General features: G+C 45.8%; 1 protein-coding gene across 4 annotated transcripts in view; it reads left to right on the top strand.

Moving 5' to 3' along the window:
- Positions 1-94: 94 nt before the first annotated feature.
- Positions 95-18,192, top strand: part of exoc6b (exocyst complex component 6B) — a 58,567-nt gene continuing 40,469 nt past the window's right edge. For all 4 annotated transcript variants that reach the window (XM_028405348.1, XM_028405347.1, XM_028405346.1 and 1 more), the window contains exons 1-8: positions 95-554; positions 6,112-6,277; positions 6,360-6,407; positions 6,479-6,569; positions 6,649-6,694; positions 7,442-7,646; positions 13,337-13,519; positions 15,468-15,536. In XM_028405348.1, the coding sequence (XP_028261149.1) occupies positions 466-554; positions 6,112-6,277; positions 6,360-6,407; positions 6,479-6,569; positions 6,649-6,694; positions 7,442-7,646; positions 13,337-13,519; positions 15,468-15,536 (897 nt within the window). In that variant the 5' untranslated portion in view covers positions 95-465. The remainder of the gene's footprint in view (positions 555-6,111; positions 6,278-6,359; positions 6,408-6,478; positions 6,570-6,648; positions 6,695-7,441; positions 7,647-13,336; positions 13,520-15,467; positions 15,537-18,192) is intronic.

Raw genomic sequence — 18,192 nt, 5'->3', positions numbered from 1 at the left:
ATAGTGAGCGAAAAAAGTCTTCATTTATGTAGTGGTAATTTTATTTTGAAATTCAAACGGAAGTCTTCGTTTGTTTTGCAGTAGGTGAAGAAGACGTCGGTCGCTCCCATTTTTTTTGTTTCTGGTAAATTTAGTTTAAAGTCACAAAACACCTTGCGTGTGTTAATTAAAAGAAATTAAATTAAATTAAATTCTGGTATCAGAACTGGACTAAAGTATAAACAGCATGTAAACACGAGAGTAAATGGGTTGTTTGTTTTATATTTAGCGGTAGTAGTTTGTTTAATTGTAGGCTATAGAGAAAGCGAACATTGCGCAGGATCTCCGCTCACTCGGGCTGCTCTGTGAAAACATCCAACCAACCCCTCCAGTTCCTCCTGCGTGACGCACGGAGCCCAGCCAGTCCGCTCGGTTCAGCTCGGCTCAGCTCAGCTCAGCTCGGAACCGTCCACAGCAACATGCAGGATGGCGAGTGTGGAGACAGCCGCCGAACACGAACGTATCCTGCGGGAAATCGAGAGTACAGACACCAACTGTATCGGGCCGACACTCCGGTGAGTCCGTCTCCCCGCGGTGGGAGCTTGATCTCGGCTGCTGGAGCGCGGCTAGCTGCGCCTAGCGCCACTTCTGCGGACTCCTCCAGAGACTCCGGGAGCTTGCTCCAAACTTTAACAGCTCTGCGTCCATTATCGGACAGCTAGCGGGCTATGTTTAGCAAACATTGAAAGCTTGCTAATTTAACCATGAACACTGCTTTTTTTTTCTAAATCTAAACAATAGCAGTTAGTTGCCGGGACTAGCGTGAAGTTTTGTCTTTGTCATCTTTGTCGCTGAAGTTTTTCTGCAACTTGTCTACAGGTATTTAAAGCAACTTAGGCTAACAGGAGCTAACTCAGCTAACTCATTGACATTCTGCTCACTGGGGTCAGAGCTCACAATGGGAAACGAGGTTGTGTTTGGGAGCTAAGCGCCGTCTGTGTGTCACCTAACACACTTGGACTGTTTTTAAATGTGGGACTTTTGTTAGCTTTAAAGATCGGTTAGCTCACTTTGCGGCTAGCAGCAGCAGCAGCTATATCAAAGAGTGAAGGAGTGTCAAGTGCAGCAGCCCTGCCTCTGTCTGTGCACTCAATGAATGAGAAGTGCTCATTTGTCAGAGTGATGACATTGGACACACACACACACACACACACACACACACACACACACACACACGGATTGGACTGGGACTGAGTGTGTGTTGTTGGTTTCGTGCCTGGCAGCATGCTTTCACATCCCATTAGTGATGAAGAGGATGTGTTCCTGCTGTAGAATGACTTCAGGTGTGTGTGTGTGTGTGTGTGTGTGTGTGTTTCCTCTTCTTCTTGTTCGTAAACAAACTTTAGGCCGATTACTCATGGAATACTCTGTGTCTGTGCTCCGGCCCTCTAACGATCCAATCTGACTTGACAACTTTGTGTGACACCTCTAGCTGTCATAGGTCTGCCAACACACACAGACACACACAGATACAGACACACACACACAGACAGACAGACACACACAGACAGACACAGACACACACACAGACAGACACACACAGACAGACACACACAGACACACACACAGACACACACACAGACACACAGACAGACACACACAGACAGACACACACAGACACACACACACACACAGACAGACACACACACAGACACACACAGACACAGACACAGACACACACAGACACACACACACACACAGACACACACAGACACAGACACACACGGACACACACAGACACACACAGACACACACACAGACACACACAGACACACACACTGCTGTGTGATGTTTCATCCCTTCCAGCGTCTCCTCTCTGGCTTGCTCATTCTCAGTATTTCCACTTCAGCCGGTGCACACTGCTTAAAATATCTTGGCGTGGTCTATGTTTGGAACTGTCAGCAAAATCATCTGCTATATATAAAACTCCGAGACTTTAGGCAAATATTACAGACGATGGATGAAAGAGGCTGCGATTAAAGCTAGGATGTGGGGGCTGCTTGTATTGATGTTTAAATAAGAGGCAATTTCCTAAAGTAGAGGGAGCAGGAGACGCCCCCATGACTCAACTAGTTACTGTACTGTTAGTGACAGAAAGTAACTGCTCTAGGGCTGCAACGAGTACTCGAGTAATATTCAAGGGCAAATGCACTTGTTTAGTGACGTCATCGGTATGATTCTCGTTTTGGGTGCAAGAGGTCCCGGATTCGACACACACACACACACAGCGGTCCAAAGCAGGTAGCTATGGAAAAACTATGACATTTACACGTGATCCGAGTACTCGAGTACTCGCAAAAATAATCAGCGAGTATCACAAAATCCTCGTTTGTTGCAGCCCTACACTGATCATTATTTGGATTTTCCTGATTAGGGCTACAGCTGCCTTAATTCAATATATTTTTAAGGCATAAAACAATTGATATTGTTAATAAAGACTAATACTAGGAGGAAGCGATGATGAGAGGAAAAGGTCGGCACAGTAAAGTATTTGTTTTTCTCAGTAATAATAATCGTCATGTAGTCCCAGTGTTCAGCCTCCTCCAGCAGTAACTTTTCCACGACTCTTGAAATAGACAGGAAAAAACAGGTTGGCTTTGTGTGTGTGTTTCCCTCACAGCAGCGCTGGTTGTGGCAGGTTGAGGCTAGCCGCTGAATTCCTCCCTGACGGAGCAGAATAACTTGGGGTAAATATGACAGAAGTAGCAGGGATCAGTCAGCCAGCTCCCTCAGCTTACACACAGCTCCTCGGCCTGCGCTTGTGGAGCTGTTAGACATGAAAGTACATCCCATTGCACTGATTTGGAGTTAACAACATATCACAGCAATCTCTATTGTGTTGACTGAAAGCAGCCGGGTCTGGTTTAGGCCTTGTCTCCTTGTTGACATCTTGTTACCTCGTTTATCCGCATCATTAACGACGATCATGTGACTGTTAAGTGGTCAGTTTGTGCGCTGAATCCTGAGGGAGTTTCTCATCTGTCAAAACAAGACGTTGAAAGATTCAGGGATCGAGATGGATTTCCCGTCAATTCTGATTTTGCGGTACTTACTTGGACACTCCTCGTGTGTGTGTGTGTGTGGTTTTCCTACATCACCGTCGGGTCACATTAGTGTCAGATTTACAGCAAGTTACATCATCACAGTAGCCGCCCCCCCCCAAAAAAATAACTCATCTGCATTTATGTGTCATTTCTGAAAGGGAAATGATTCCTAAAATATCAGGATCAATATCAGATGAAGGGGAGATGCTTCTGGCTGGTTATTAGACCAAAGGTGATCAAAGACTAAAACCACTTAGACCCAAAAATGCACCCAGTGTGCATGTTATGAGGTGGAAAACATAAAAAGGCATCCATATTTCCAGAGTGCACTTATCCGCCGAGAGGACGGGAACATTACAGGCATGACCATCCACAGGAAACATGTTTATCACTATAAATTGTTTGTAATGTTTTGTAGTCCCATGAAAGAGGACAAGCTATTGAATCCAATGATACAAACAAATCTAATGGACTACAATACCCAGCTGACGTAAAATCCCCTTATGTTCAAATTCTGTCAGATTTGGTACATTTGTAGCCGAGGAATAGCTGAATGTGATCAATGGCGTCTGTGCACATAGAATCATTGTTAGCATGTTGTTGTACTCTGTCAAATAGTACACAAAAATGTCACATTTCTCTTCTAGGCCTACTAATAGACACAACATTTTCAACACTGGAAATGCATTCTCTGAGGTCCCTAGATGTCCCTAGACACCAAGAACATGCAGTAGACATATTATTCATTTTCTTTGGGAGTGTCTTTGTAGGTGTTTTTTCTCTTAGTATGGCTAGGGTTTAAAGGGTTTTAACCCTTTATATGATGTGTTTCTGTTCATTTAAAACGGTCAGATGTCAGAGTATATAGAAACGTGTTACACCTGTGGGATGTGTGGTTGTTCGTTGTCAATCAGAAGTTTGACTTTGAATGTTTTCCTGCGTTTGATTGTTGCGTCATTCATCGCTGAGCATGTCCCAACCAGCTCTTATCTCATTCTGAGGTGTACTGTATGTTCAGCTGATCTAATCAGTTGACTTCAGTTACGCCTCTTAAAGTCAGGAGAGGCCCAGTCAATGACTTCAGAAAGATGTGTGTGTGTAGCTCCACCCTGTGTTTGCACAGCGTGCAGCTGCTGCCCGTTGTCAGATTTAGCCATTAATAACAGGGGACATGTGTGTATGTGCTCATTATGCGGTTTGTGGACAGTGGGTCTGGCAGTTGTTCATTTACAGTGAAACCTATGGGGCTGCTCAGAGACGGTGCTTGATGTCAACATGTAAAACTACAGGTAGCCATAGCAACAATACGGTCATCGGCTAATTGCGTCTTTGGGTAGCACCTTTTCGACTTGTCCGAGCTTGATGCTTTTAGGGACTAGTAGCATCATGTTACCATGGTGACTACAGTAGCTTCAGGATGTGGCGTTGACCTACTGACATTAGTATTTAGCTCACCTCAGAGACACTGACTGAAACTATACTCGCTAATGCTAATGCTAATGCTAAGTGTCTCTCTTCTGGTTCCTTGGTCTTTGATCACTTCTCATGTTGATGTTGGGAACAAACTGTTCAGAGGACGTTTCTGCTCAGTTGATGTCTTCATTCTTTGTCTTTGTGACCGGTGTCCTCATTAATATGCATCTATATTAAAGTGAAAATCATCTGGAATATGTCGTTTTACTACAACTTGACAAATTCTTCGTCTGAACTTGTGAGAGGAGAAAAGGAGGGACTAGCCACAAGCTTGTTAGCTCACACCAACACACACCCTGCTGAGTCATCAGCCTGAACTTGGAAAGACACACACACACACACACAGAGGGGACGGAGTGTGTCTTAAGTGGGTTAAGATCCTATTTAGCCAGCTGTCAAGGTTGTCCCCAAAGGTCCTTGGCTGGACAACGGACACACACACGAACACACAGCTGTTTAGAGTGATGTCACCAAGTGTCAGTATTCCTTCTGTGCTTTTGTTTTCCTAAATCTGTCCAGAAACCTGGAGTGTTTTATGGTTTAGGATTAGTCACGGGCAGTGTTTGGCCAAGCTTAGAAAAAGGTTGTGGTGTGTTTTAAAATGTCCTCCATAGGGACATTGGACCAAACACGTATGCTCCCCACTGTCACACTGTTTCCTGTTTCTACAGCTGGATGAATCCAGACACAACGATTAGTTGCAGCTACATCCAGAAATCAGTGCATCATCTATACAGAGTTTAACTCTTTATCTGTGTCCAGATGACATGAAAGAATCCTCTTGGAGGCAGACGGTACCAGGCGCTGTGGAAGTGAGAGAAACATGCTGCATGTGTTTATAGCAGACACTGCTAACATGCTAATATTAGCTTGAACAGGAAACCAGCTATTGTTTGAAAACTTCACAAGAGAATGTATTTCAACCCAGCATATCTCTGCGTGGGGCTTCGTTCTGTCATGTTTTTTTTTTTTGCCACGCACTCTTGGCATTGTGTGGCCTCCCCCTGATTGTGTGTGTCTAAAGAAAGCATCTATTGTGTGAGACGGGCATTTCCTGGTCGGCAGGAGAAAGGGTGGGGGATTTTTTTTTAGCTGTCCACAGGTGTGTGTGTGTGTGTGTGTGTGTGTGTGAAGGAACACAGGAAGAACTGTGATCCTTATTACAGAGAAATATTGTTTATATTCAGCCTGCTACAGAAAACCAACTTAATAATAATAAGCCATCATTATTAGAATGATGCGTGTTTGTTCCTGCGTTGCTCTCAGCAGTGATTTGTGTCACAGTGTTTGTTTTCACTCATTTGAAGGCAGCATTTAGGCCGACCGCTCAGGGGCAGGAAAACTCATCCTGAGTGCTGCTCTGGTTTCACAGTGACTGTGGAAAACCTAAAGACTGGAGGGCGTTGAAGTGGAAGGTAGTGGAACAGATCCAACAGAATGTGTCAGACTGAGGAGCAATGCAGTAACACCCTCTAGTGGAGAATTGTTGCAAGTGCAGTCATTTCCCTCACTGCTTCCCTCATTCCATTGGTGTTTTCTTGATCACCTGTTGCAGGTCGGTTTATGATGGCCAGGAGCATGGCCTCTTCATGGATAAGCTGGATGCTCGGATCAGGAACCATGACCGAGAGATTGAGAAGATGTGTAACCATCACTTCCAAGGTTTTGTGGACTCCATCACGGAGCTGCTCAAAGTGCGAGGGGAAGCGCAGAAGCTGAAGGTGAGCAGAGGCCGGGGGAGAGGGAATGTGCTCTTATTTCCAGACACAAAAAAAATGAAGCTCGTTCTTTTTCCTGCCTCAGAGTCAGGTGATCGAGACCAACAGGCGTCTTCAGGATGATGGCAAAGAGGTAAGGCGACTGACTCAATCACCCACTTGTCTGTGGGCACGTGTGAACTGTTGCTGCCGTGTTTCTCTCAGCTCATCACTTCCATGGAGGAGCTGAGGCAGTGTCGAGTGCAGCAGAGGAACATCGCAACCACCATAGACAAACTGACTCACTGCCTCCCTGGTAAACCTGAAGCATCCCTTTCAGCAGCTCTGTTGTCTTCAAAGAAATCACTGATTCCTTGTTTGGTCTCTTTCTTCAGTCTTGGAGATGTACAGCAGACTTCAGGAGCAGATGAGGGCTAAAAGGTTCGTTGTAGAGACTTTTCTCCTCTTACGTCTGTAAAAATGATTTCCTTTTTTCCTAATACATTTATAAGTTTAAATCTCAACATATCACGTCCTCTTCTGACCCTCATACAAACACTAACTAGCTTACTGAAGCTAGCTGCAGGTGATATGTGTGCCTCTGGCACTCTGGTGCATTCTGGGTGTTGGAGTTTCTCTGCACCTGTAGCACCTGCTCATCTTTTCAGCTGCAGGACCACTCACGTTTTCTCATCTGTGGGCCTCATTTGTCCATCATACTGGTTGTTGCTTATTTATCAGCCACAAGATGGAGCCATAGCACTTTGAATGTGCACACAAACGACTTGTATCTGCCCTCAGCCTGACCTGTAGATAGGAGTCATAAATGTGTGTTGTTGTTTGTCTGTTTTTCTCCTCTCGCCTGTCCTGCGGCTGCTGGGCTCACACACAGAGAGCAGGGAGAGGTCAGCCAGCGACGACTGCTCCGTGAGAGTGGAGTGGAGTGGAGTGAAGTGTTTGGGGAGATATTGTGTTGCCAGATCTCCCCAAGGTGTTTCCCAGCGTGTTTATTTCTTAGTGTGTGTTTGTGCTCGTGTGCAGTCATGCATGTGACAGGCCAGGTGTTGTGTTTTACGGCTGTGTTAGTTTTGTGTTTCCTTCCCAGAACCAGAATGAGTTGTGTGCAGACACACACACACACACAGGCCTGAAGTTTAACAGGCCAGCTGATGCTCTGTGTCGCTGCAGGTACTACCCTGCGCTGCGGACTCTGGAGCAGCTGGAGCACACGTGTCTTCCCAGGGCGGGTCAGTACCGCTTCTGCTCCATCATGGCAGAAAACATCCCCAAACTGAGGACGCAGATCCGGGACACCGCCATGACGCAGCTCAGAGACTTCCTGGAGAGCATCCGGAAGCACTCGGACAAGATCGGAGAGACCGCCATGAAACAGGTGACGCATGGGGCGACACAAAAATTTAAATCCTACAATCAGAACCGCTCTTTGTGACTTCATACAGTTGGTTTTTGTTCTTCGTCATGTCTATGTGTAATCAGAAGCAGCCTGTGTGTGTGTGTGTGTGTGTGTCTGTGGTTCCACTGCCAGTAAACAAGTATGTCGGCGCTGCAGGAGACGCCGTGGCTTGTCAAGGAAAACGCACACACACACACACACACACAGCTTTTCAGCACTTACCTCATTGTTTTCTGTGTTTTCCAAGGCCGAGGAAGTTACATATGAGTGTGTCTGTTTGTGTGTCTTGTGTTCTCTTGTGGTATCCATAGCTCAAAGTGTGACCCCTTGTTTATTTGTGTGCCTCCATTATTTGGGGAATGTTGTTCTGGGGAGGGATGGGAACAAGGAAGGAGCAGCTGACAGACAGATGAGTGCATGGAGGCCGCTCGCCGATGTTCTGAGGCCTAGAATCTGAGGACAGGTCTGCAGAAACATATCAGCTGGGATGTTTCTGCTGGATAGAGATGTGTGCCTAATGAAGTGGCTGCAGAGCGCAGTGATGTCTATTTGTTGCTGTTTTGGCTGCTGGTTTGCTGTGTCTTCAGCCACAGAGAGGCCTGTAAATCATTAACAAGACATTCTAGATGATTTAGAGAGAATTGGACACTGTGTCCATGTTAGAGGAAGACACACAAAACATAAATGTGTCGTCACAGCTTCCCTCAGACAGTGACGGATAGCGAGTCACTGTTCTGCACCGCCACCGTTTCGGGCCACAGGGAGGGAAAAAAAAAGGAAGTAGGGTGATTCCAAGAAAACATTTTCTAATTAAAGTGACACATTTACGAAGAAAATGCAGAATATCCGAACTTTTAATTCCTGTTAATACACGTATATGTCATTTAAGCCTTTGTCCTTGTTGACCAAAAGCCTGCACAGGTCCTTGTTGTGTCCTGTATGTGTCTCTAGAGGTCAGCAGAGGCACTCTTATTTCACAATACTGCTGTTTGTGGTGTGCAGGTCGCAGGGCTCGATCCCAGGCACCAAACTTGGGACTATAACAGGGTCAGATTCCTACTATGTAGAGTATGTGTAGGCATCTCCGAATGCTCCTCAGAAGCAGCCCATCTTCATGTATCACATCTGCACACTGACAACCCCACAGTCACCCTTAGTTGGGGGGGGGGGGGGGGTCCCACAGTTTGAGAGTCACTGGTGGAGAAAATCCACTTGCAGTCACTGAAGAAGCTAACCGCTAACTCCCCCTAACCACTAATTACAAGGGAGATTATGGAAACCCCAGCGGTCCAGCAGACCTGATACTGATACTGGGATTATGTTGTTGTATCAAATGTTTGGCTCCGAGCACACGTTACAAATTAGAAGTTCTTCTTTCCCTTTTGTCCCTCCTCCTCCTCCTGTGTAATTTTTTCTTCTGCCTCTTCATCTCTTGCTCCATCAGACAGTGTGTCTCTCTGGTGTGCTCTGTTCCAAATTAGCTCTAACTCTGTGCCCGGCCGTCGTTACAGCCGAGGATGTGAAAATAAATAGATCTGGAGGAAGAGGTGGAGGAGAGCGAAGGGGGCTTACAATGGCGCTATTGTCTGCTGCCACATGCCCATGGAGGGGGAGGAGGAGGAGGAGGAGGAGGAGGAAGAGGGATGAGAGGGAAGTGGGAGGAAGGACCGAAGGGTGAGGTGGAAGTTTGGTGAAGAAGAAGAAGAAGAAAGGAACAGAAAGCAGAGTGGGAAAAGGAAGGCAGGGTCTGACATTGTGATGGTCATTGAATGCATCACGCCTTAGAGAACGATGGATCGTACAACCAGCAGTCACATGACAATAACTCAGTGACTCCTAAAAGGAGCCTGTTGCATTGGCCAGGTGAATACATGCAGTTTTGACTAGGTGTAATTTGCTGTGAGCTAATCCCCCATGATTATCCCACTCAAACGGGCTTTTCTGTGTCATGACATCATGACAAAGAAGCACAAACACGAAGGAGGGGAGGACAAGATACGCTACAAGGATTTAGCCAAAACCTTTGAGCCTCCGAATGTCATTTCTCTCTCTCACCGTCGCATCACGTTTCCTCCCCTCTGTCTTTCCATCTCCTCATCTTTCCACGTACCTCCTTTTTTCCTGCTTCTGCTGTGTGTTCAGCACACACACACACACACACTTGTACACACTAATGGGAAACAGATTGCCCGGCCTGTGAAGTGGAAGAAGATTGATTACCTGTATCTAGTTACTGAACACACACATGCGTGTGCGTGCAGCGAGGGTGGCGGCGGGCACACGCTGCGTCGGTGTATTGAACCATCACAGGGAAAGTACACTCTTATGGGCTGCTGTGTCACTCTCTCTACACCTGTGTGTGTGTGTGTGTGTTTGTGTGTGTGTTGTCTGCCGAATAATGCTCCACAGTTCACTGCCATTAGACGCCATTATTTCTGGCTGGGGGTCTACCTGCCAAAAAGTGATCTATTGGAGGGAGGTGCCAGGCAGGTTCCTGATACGAGTCATTTCAAACGAAGAATTCACCTGCACACAGTGCCAAGTTGTTGTGTATCTAATACATCGGTGGAGTCCTTTTAACATACCTCTTTATTTTCTCCTGAGTGAGATCAGGAACCATATAATTAACACAAATAATTCCGTTAATCCCAGTATTTAATGCAGATTTTGATGATGCATGAACAGATAGATGCAGCATTAATTACATTAATCAGGTTACACAAAATATTCATTTAAGCCAATAAGATTTTTTGGCTTCCCCTTGATCAGAACTGTATCCATAGCAACAGTTAGACCGCTCATCAGTTAGATTGACCAATCAAAATGAAGCATTCAGCACCACCTCTGCTGTAATACAACAGATTAACCGATGAGTTTCTATCTAATGCTAAGCTAAGCTAGAAGCCTTTGCAGTGGTATCCTTTGCCTATTAGCCTATTAGCCTGTTTTAGCCACCCAAAACAAGCTACAATATTACTATCTGTGTACTTTGTGTCACAGAACACAGAAGCTTTTCTTTATCGTTTCGTATCGTATTGTACGATCTGACGTCTGTCAGTCAAACGACACAAGTCTAAAAACATCTGCGATCTGCAGGTTAAAATGACGGAGTTTGAAAAGAGAGAGAGAGACGGACAGCTTCAGTGTAATAAAGCTTCTTTAGGGGGGGATATCCCATCTGAGGACACCAAACAGTCCACTGTGTGTCTCGTTATAGAAATGGACAGACAATATTCTTTCAAAAATCCTTATTTGACTCTTTCCTCATGCAAAACTCCCCGAAAAACACTGAAAGTGTGCACAATGTGTAGTTGACGATCATTACTTCTGTATGTAAAGCAATGTTTCCCCGAACCTCCACAGAAAATGTCTGCGTAGACACTGCACCTCAACAGACAGCCCATCGAACCCTCCTGTCAGCACACAGATCATTGCGACTTTTGCTCTTTCACTCACAATACTTGTCAACTTCCACGCTTGAAGTTTGTCAGCAAGGCCACGGAGCACGTATTTAACCCAGGCCCGCTCTGTGGCGTGTTCCCACAGTGGTGATGTGAAAAATATTGGCACTAAATAAAATTTTAATGCGTGGTGCTTCTTGTTTCCTCCTCCCGTTGCCTTAGTCTCCATCCTCTTTCCCATGTTGTGCTCTTCTACCGCCACCCGTTTCTAAATGCCTTTTTTGTGTGCGAGATGACGCACATTCCCACACTTGTGCTTCAAGCACCACGGCAAATTCCATTCCTGTAGAACAACACAACAAAAGACGCTCGCTTCTACAGCAAAACTCGGTATTGTGCGACATTTTGGACTGAATGGTTGGGGTGAAAGTGTGTGTGTGTGTGTGTACGGTACACCAGCTTCAGACACAAACACACCTGTCGCAGAATGGAGGAAGTGGAATTACTTGACGTAGGCGCTGACGTCTTTGCATTCTGCAGGAAAGATGCTTTTCTGTGACGCTCACAGGCTTTAATGAGCCGTTGTCTGTATGTTCATTTGTATGTGGGAAGAAATGATCTTCTGTTTGAGGGACATTTCGATTTTTCCTCTTGGCGTTCGGAGTGTTTAAAAAAAGAAGAAAAAGGTATCATATAGTCATTTTTGTGCAGTATTTTGAAAGACAGTGCAGAGCCTGTTGCTTTAGTCCAACCTCACTTATTGTCTTATATGACTCATTGGACTCTGTGTGTGTCTGTGTGTGTGTGTGTGTGTGTGTGTGGGCATTAGATCAAAGATGGCATTGTATTCTCCTCTCACCACCACTGATATTGTGTGTACACACACCAGTTTTTCTCATTACCGTTGTCAGTAACGGCTCAAATCGAGTCGCTTGAAGTCTTATGACGTATTTATTGACGTCCCCTCCGACAGATCGAAGCGCACAAAGAGGGGCGCTACGTGCCGGCGCCAGCGGGGCAAAGGAAGCGTTCACACAGGTTTTTCAAAAAAGGACCCGAGGCGGATTTGGGTGTGGATGGAAAGATGCACTCAGCTCTGATCCCACAGAAATGTTTTTGGTGGTCGCTCCGTGTGGGGAATACAAAAAAATAACTCTTTATTAGAGATTAAAAGCTTCACTTAAAGGAGGCTTGCTATGGATACAAGCCTCCTCTAATTTCTAAGCACATCTTCCTGTTTTTTTTTTAGTATTTTTAATTATAGAATTCCTGATACCGTACCAGGAGCAGATGTGTCATTTCCCATATTACTCAAACAGCCGTGCAGACATAGCACAGTGCATTGTTCTGAGGAGAATCTTTCCATTTCCCCTTTTTTTTTTTTGCCCCACCTTCTCTTACAGTGTATTTTGGGAAACTTTGACAACATCATTGCTGCATTAATCAGACATCCTTATTTCCCTCAGAGGCTAAAGTCTAATATATACGTTCTTTGTGCAGACAGCTGGTGACATCATACAGTTCATGCACATTTAAGTAGATTTAAAAACTAGAAGCATGTTCGGCAGCATGTCCTGACCACAAAATGTTATCGTTTTTTAATATAATTCTAAAAATCTATGATGCATTTCACATCCTAATGAGCAAAACACAGAATATTTGTTATCTTTTACTTGAGAGCCTCCGCAGACTCATTGGAAATAGCTCCCGTTTGTGGTGGCGTGTCCCTTAACTTGAGGTTTTTGGAGGAGCTTAAATCACAGATCAAACACTGTCTAATTTTATGTGCTTTGTTTTCATGGACTCTTCATCCTTCCTGCTCGTCCCTTCCTGCCCCTGCTTTGGTAAATCACTTTTATAGGGTATTTCCAAGGAGGATTTTCAAGGTCTCAACCTGTGACCTCATAACGCCATCTGTGGTCTCTTGGAGATTTTCCCGAATCTTTCTCAAAAACAGGAGGAATACTTGTAGTGGAGGGTTTGTTTTCCGTCATGGCCGATGCTGAAGGTTTTTGCCATGTTGTACAGTGAGATCTGATTCCGTGCTGTGAGCTGCAGAGTGTGTTTGTGTTATTGGTCAACATCTGGTTTTGGTGTCAGACCTTTTGAATCAAAGAGCTTCCATTGTGTTGCTCTGAAGTTCAGCCAGAATCCTTGGTATTTGAAAAGGCTTCTGGGAAATGTAGGAAATTACTTAAATCAAAGAGCAAACAATGCAGAAAATGTTTTTTTTTTTTTTTGATGTGTCTTTATGTTTTTGTGCTTCAGGCCCAGCTGCAGCGCTCGTTAGACAGCTCCATGTGTGTGCAGCCACGAGCCCTGATTGGCCAACGCAGCAGACGGGAGGCGGCGGCAGCCATGACGGGAACAGACAGCGATGGACAGGGTGGCAGCCCACTGTCAGAACAAGACTCTGGAATTCTGGATGTGGAGAATGAAGAGGAGGATGATGTGAGAAAGCACACAACCACATTCATGTTAGGCTAACATCAGACAAGCTGCTGTTGGATATGATAGTCGGCCATCTTGCACATTCTGTCAGTCATCGACGTGTTTTTCATCTCTGATCTTGTCACCTGACCACGCGGGACAGACGTCTCTCCTTGGAAGCCTGAAAATCCACTTCCTGCTTCCTTTCTTTCTTCTTCTTCTTCTTTCATCTCTTCCATCTGTCCCTTCTCGCCTCAGGCTCTGCTGCTTTCCTGTCTCCCTTTGTCGTATTTTCTTTTACTCTCCTTTCATTTCCTCTCCTCTCCACACGTCTCGTAGTCTGATGTCATTAAGTCCTGATGTCCCAGGTGACATTTGTCATGTTTGAGGTGAATGATGTCGCGTTTCACGTAAACCGTAAAACGTTATTTTTTTGGTCTGGACACTACTTCAGTCCAAGACAAGTGGTTCTGTAGCTTCACTTCTGTAACACAGGCAGGCGGCCATGTTTGTAGTTTGGGTTTTTAGAAGGCCTGCTTCCAAGTGAGGCAGAAATACACTTGATGTTGCTCAGAATGTCAACGTGTTTTAGCACACTAAAGAGTGTAATGAGCTTGAGGTTGGGAAATTCATGTGTAGTATTTGCGAACATCAAGAGAGAGTGAAAACATCATCCACTACTACTACTCCTCCAAATACATGTCATGTGGGTCAAGTTTGAGAGAAATATTTTGTTTATGAGTGGGTGCCTTCTCAGGTCAGATGAAATATTCAAAGACATTTTTGTAAATGATGCAGTGTTATCGTTGGATCTTATGTTGTCAGGGTGTGGTGTGCTGCATCCTGCTGCCACCTTCATCAAAGTTAAAAAGTGTCATGGTTGCCGTATTCTCTTTTCTAATGATGTGCTCTCAGGGACAGAAAATGTGAGTTGGATTAAGTCTCAGGCTGTTGGGTGTCACAGTGTGACGCTGAGGTCAAGGCTCTCTGTCTGTACTGTACATGTTTGTTTTCAGAATGGCCAGAAAACATTTTTGAACTCTTCCCTCACGGGATCAAAGTTCCTTTCTGTTCTCACTCGGAGTACAATGAGGCTTGAGGAGAATGGAGCTGAACTTGTCACCCCCCCCCCCCCGCGCTGCCATTCTCCACATCGTCCCCGCGGCTTATTTACGTCCTGTAAACTTGACTCAACCTTCTTCACGGGAAGACCTTGGCTCGAACAAAGGCCTGACCCCACGGTCGTCAAGGTTACGACCGCGTTGGCGCCGATGGCTGTGGAGATGCCAACCACCGGCCACTCCCGTCTCCTCACGCCATCCCTGCCCTGCCATGCCTTCCCCTTCCCTTCCTTTACAGTCGTCCCCTGTGTCTCTGCATCCTTTTTGTCCACACTTGCTTTGTTTGCTTTTTCCTTATTCTCATTTTTTTTCTTACCGTCACTGCTTTTTCCTCTCGTTTATCTCTTCTTTTCTTTGTATTTAGCATTTTTTACCTGTTAGCATCTGTCTGTCCCTCTTCTTCCCTCCACCTCTGCCTTGTGGTTTGTTTCTTCATATTGTCCCAGGACAGTGTGTGTGTGTGTTTGTATGCGCAGTCACATCAAAGCTGGCATTGTGCTGCGCCTCCAGTGATTTTTACAGAAAGCAAACTTTCCCGAGGGTAAAAGGGCACATGTGTGTGTGTGTGTGTGTGTGTGTGTGTGTGTGTGGGTAAAGTGCCACTGTGTTGTCCTCTGAAGGACAGAGGATGTGGGTAGGGAGGAAGGAAAGGAATGAGGGATTGTTCGAAAGAGAAAAACTTGTGAAACTGGCAGAAGATGCTTCAACTCTTCTCTGTTACAAACATTCATTTCTCTTTTAGTAATGTCAGTATTTTTGTATGTGCAGCATAAAAACAATCAGCCAGTCCGTATGTATTGACTGTGTTTTGTCCACGCTCTGACTGTCCACATTGTGTCTCTGTGTAGGTCCCAGGAGCTCAAGACTTGGTGGATTTCTCTCCAGTTTATCGCTGTCTGCACATCTACACTGTGCTGGTGGGTCAACATCATCTTCACTGTGCTTTCCTCCCTTTCTTCTTCCTCCTCCTCCTCTTCTTTTTCTGTCCTCTCCTCCCAGGTGTGGAGGTTTACTCAGCCTGTTTTCATTATCATGACATCCTTTGCTCCCGTATTAAACCACTTCTAGTGCTTTATCTCCGCTCACTTAAGTAAGAGTCCCTTGTTGACATAATTCATTGATTAGCAATGAGCTAATACAGCCAGACATAATAGAGGTGCAGCTGCTTCCATTGAAACGGCAGTAATTGGACCTGTCCACAGACGTTCCATGGCCTTGCTGCTATTACTTCGACCCTGAGGGGAAATTAGCACAAGTTTTCTGTCAGAGCGGCGCACTCTGCTGCTCCACGAGGCCTCCGGCTCCAGCCTGGCTTCACTCCAACCGGGGCTGCCGAGAGGACAAGCGCGTGTCTCATCTCAGTCAGAGTGAAAGCGACATGGGTGGAGGTGTTGACTGGGCTACATGGACTTTTGGGCTCTCTGTGTGTGTGTGTGTGTGTCTCTGCAGGCCTGTAGGGGTTGTGACCGGGCCAACATGGCCAGTGGGTCGGGTGTTTCTGTTCAGTGTGTGTCTGTGGGGGCTCTCTGGCAGGGGCACAGGAAGTGCATGAACTTTGACAGGAAGGAGAAAGTGAACGGGCGAAAGAGTGATGAAGGGGAGGGAGTGAAAGAGCAGGACAGAGGTTAGAGAGAGGGTAATAGGGGCAAGAGGATAAGGTAGCTGGGGAATACAAGGAGAAGGAGGGAGAGAGGAGCAGAGAGGGGAAAAACAAAAGAGCTTAGCATGAAACATTAGCAGCTTTCTCACTGGCTGAACTGTTCCACTTTTAATCCACCTCGCTGTTCTGTGTAAGTGGTCACACAGACTTTAGATGAAGCACCGAGTCAATTCTGATGTAGGCAAAAACAAGCAGGAAGTAAGTGCAAACCCTTCGGAGGGTTAGCATGTTAGCATTTACCTGGACGTGCAGAATAACATCATTTTCACACGATGCATTCAAGGACTTATAAAACTAAGTGTGAATAAAAGTTTTATAAAGATTTTTTGTGGGAGCTGTTGGAAAAAATTGCCTCAAGGCATCTCTGGAGTCAGCGACAGGTGGGAATGAAGGAGGGAGGTGAAGAAGTTATCATTTGATTTAGAGATGAAGGAGGTGAAATGAAGAGCAAAAAGGGAGCGAGCGAACCAGGGAGAGAATTTAGACTATGAATAAGTGGCACTCAGGAGGGGAGGCTGAGTGAATCAGCTGAAGAGAGATAAGGAGTAAGGAGAGGGGGAGGACGGGAGGGAGGTCAGGGGGAGGTTAAAGGAGTAAAAACAGGAAGATGAGGGAGAAACACAACACAGAGGAGGAGAGAGATTAGAGGGGAGAGGTGTGTGTTCTGTGTCGGGGAGGTGTTGAAAGGATTGACCTCCTCACCTCAGGTCACACACACACACACACGATTTCTTTATGTAATTTGCTGCAACATTTTCTGGACACATTGTTCATTTTGGCCTCAGCGTCGCTGTTTAATCCATTAAAGCTGGAGTTTGATTGACAGGTCATTGGGCAGAGAGAAGTGGATTGAACTTTAGCAAAAGTAGAGCCGAGTGTCCAGTTTGTGTGTGTGTGTGTGTGTGTGTGTGGAGGTTCACAAACACACATACAGTCCGCCCTGATTGTTAAGTGTGGAGAAGGACTTGTAGCCGTTTCATTTATTTTTCTAGCAAACCTGGATGAGGAACCCCATTTGCAATCAAGACCTCCACTTTCTCCACACTCCTCCTCCTCCTCCCCCCCCCTCTGTCCTCTTTCCCTCTTTTTCTTTTCCATGTTTAAAGTCCATGATTTTCCACCCCAACAATACTCCTTTGTTGCACTCGCACACGTACTGCACGCAGCGAAACGTGAGTTGTGATGGATGTAAACATGGATGGAGGAGGAGGAGGAGCAGCAGCCGGTCCATCACTGGAACAGAACTGTAGTGCAGAAATGTCTTTTTATGGGACAGCCTGTACAGCAGGGCAGGGGAGTGCGTGGTTGTGAACATGACTGGAAACTGATCCAAGGAAGTACTAAAGGCTGTCATTACATTCTGCTAGTAAACACTGATGCAGGCGTGAGATGGGAGGCATCAGCAGGACGAAAGCTGCGTCTGTGCAGTCAGATGTCAGATTTTAGCTGCTGTGTTTTTAGCATTTTGGTCGTGTGCAGCCTGTGTTTCCTCCCAAGTATGTCACTGTTGATTCCTTCTGCTGCTCGCACTTGTCTCTCCATGCATATCTCCTCACCTCCTCTGTTTCATGTTGTGCTACGAGGGTCACACACACAGAGTCGCACTCAGCCCCGTGTTTCACCTCTTATTCTCTCTCCGGGACGCCCAGCACTGCACGGCGACGGGTTCATGGCCGTTTGATGCCTTCGCTGAATGCACATTGTTCAGCTGAGTGTCAAACTGGGAATCAAAGAATTTAAAGAACACAGTTTTGTCACCTTACAACATCAAAACCGAGCGCACGTCCAAAAACAGGGTACCATCCTTTGTACTGTTATCCATTGTTTTCAATGGGCATTGTTCAGTCAGGGGTACAAATAACTCCCCTCCTCATCATTGTTTGCCTTGAAAGTTTATATCTCTGCACTGCTGT

The sequence above is a fragment of the Parambassis ranga genome, chromosome 5, assembly GCF_900634625.1.
Source record: "Parambassis ranga chromosome 5, fParRan2.1, whole genome shotgun sequence".
Classification (NCBI taxonomy): domain Eukaryota; kingdom Metazoa; phylum Chordata; class Actinopteri; family Ambassidae; genus Parambassis; species Parambassis ranga.
The sequence above is the reverse complement of the archived record's forward strand: the minus strand, read 5'-3'. Positions and strand labels throughout refer to the sequence as shown.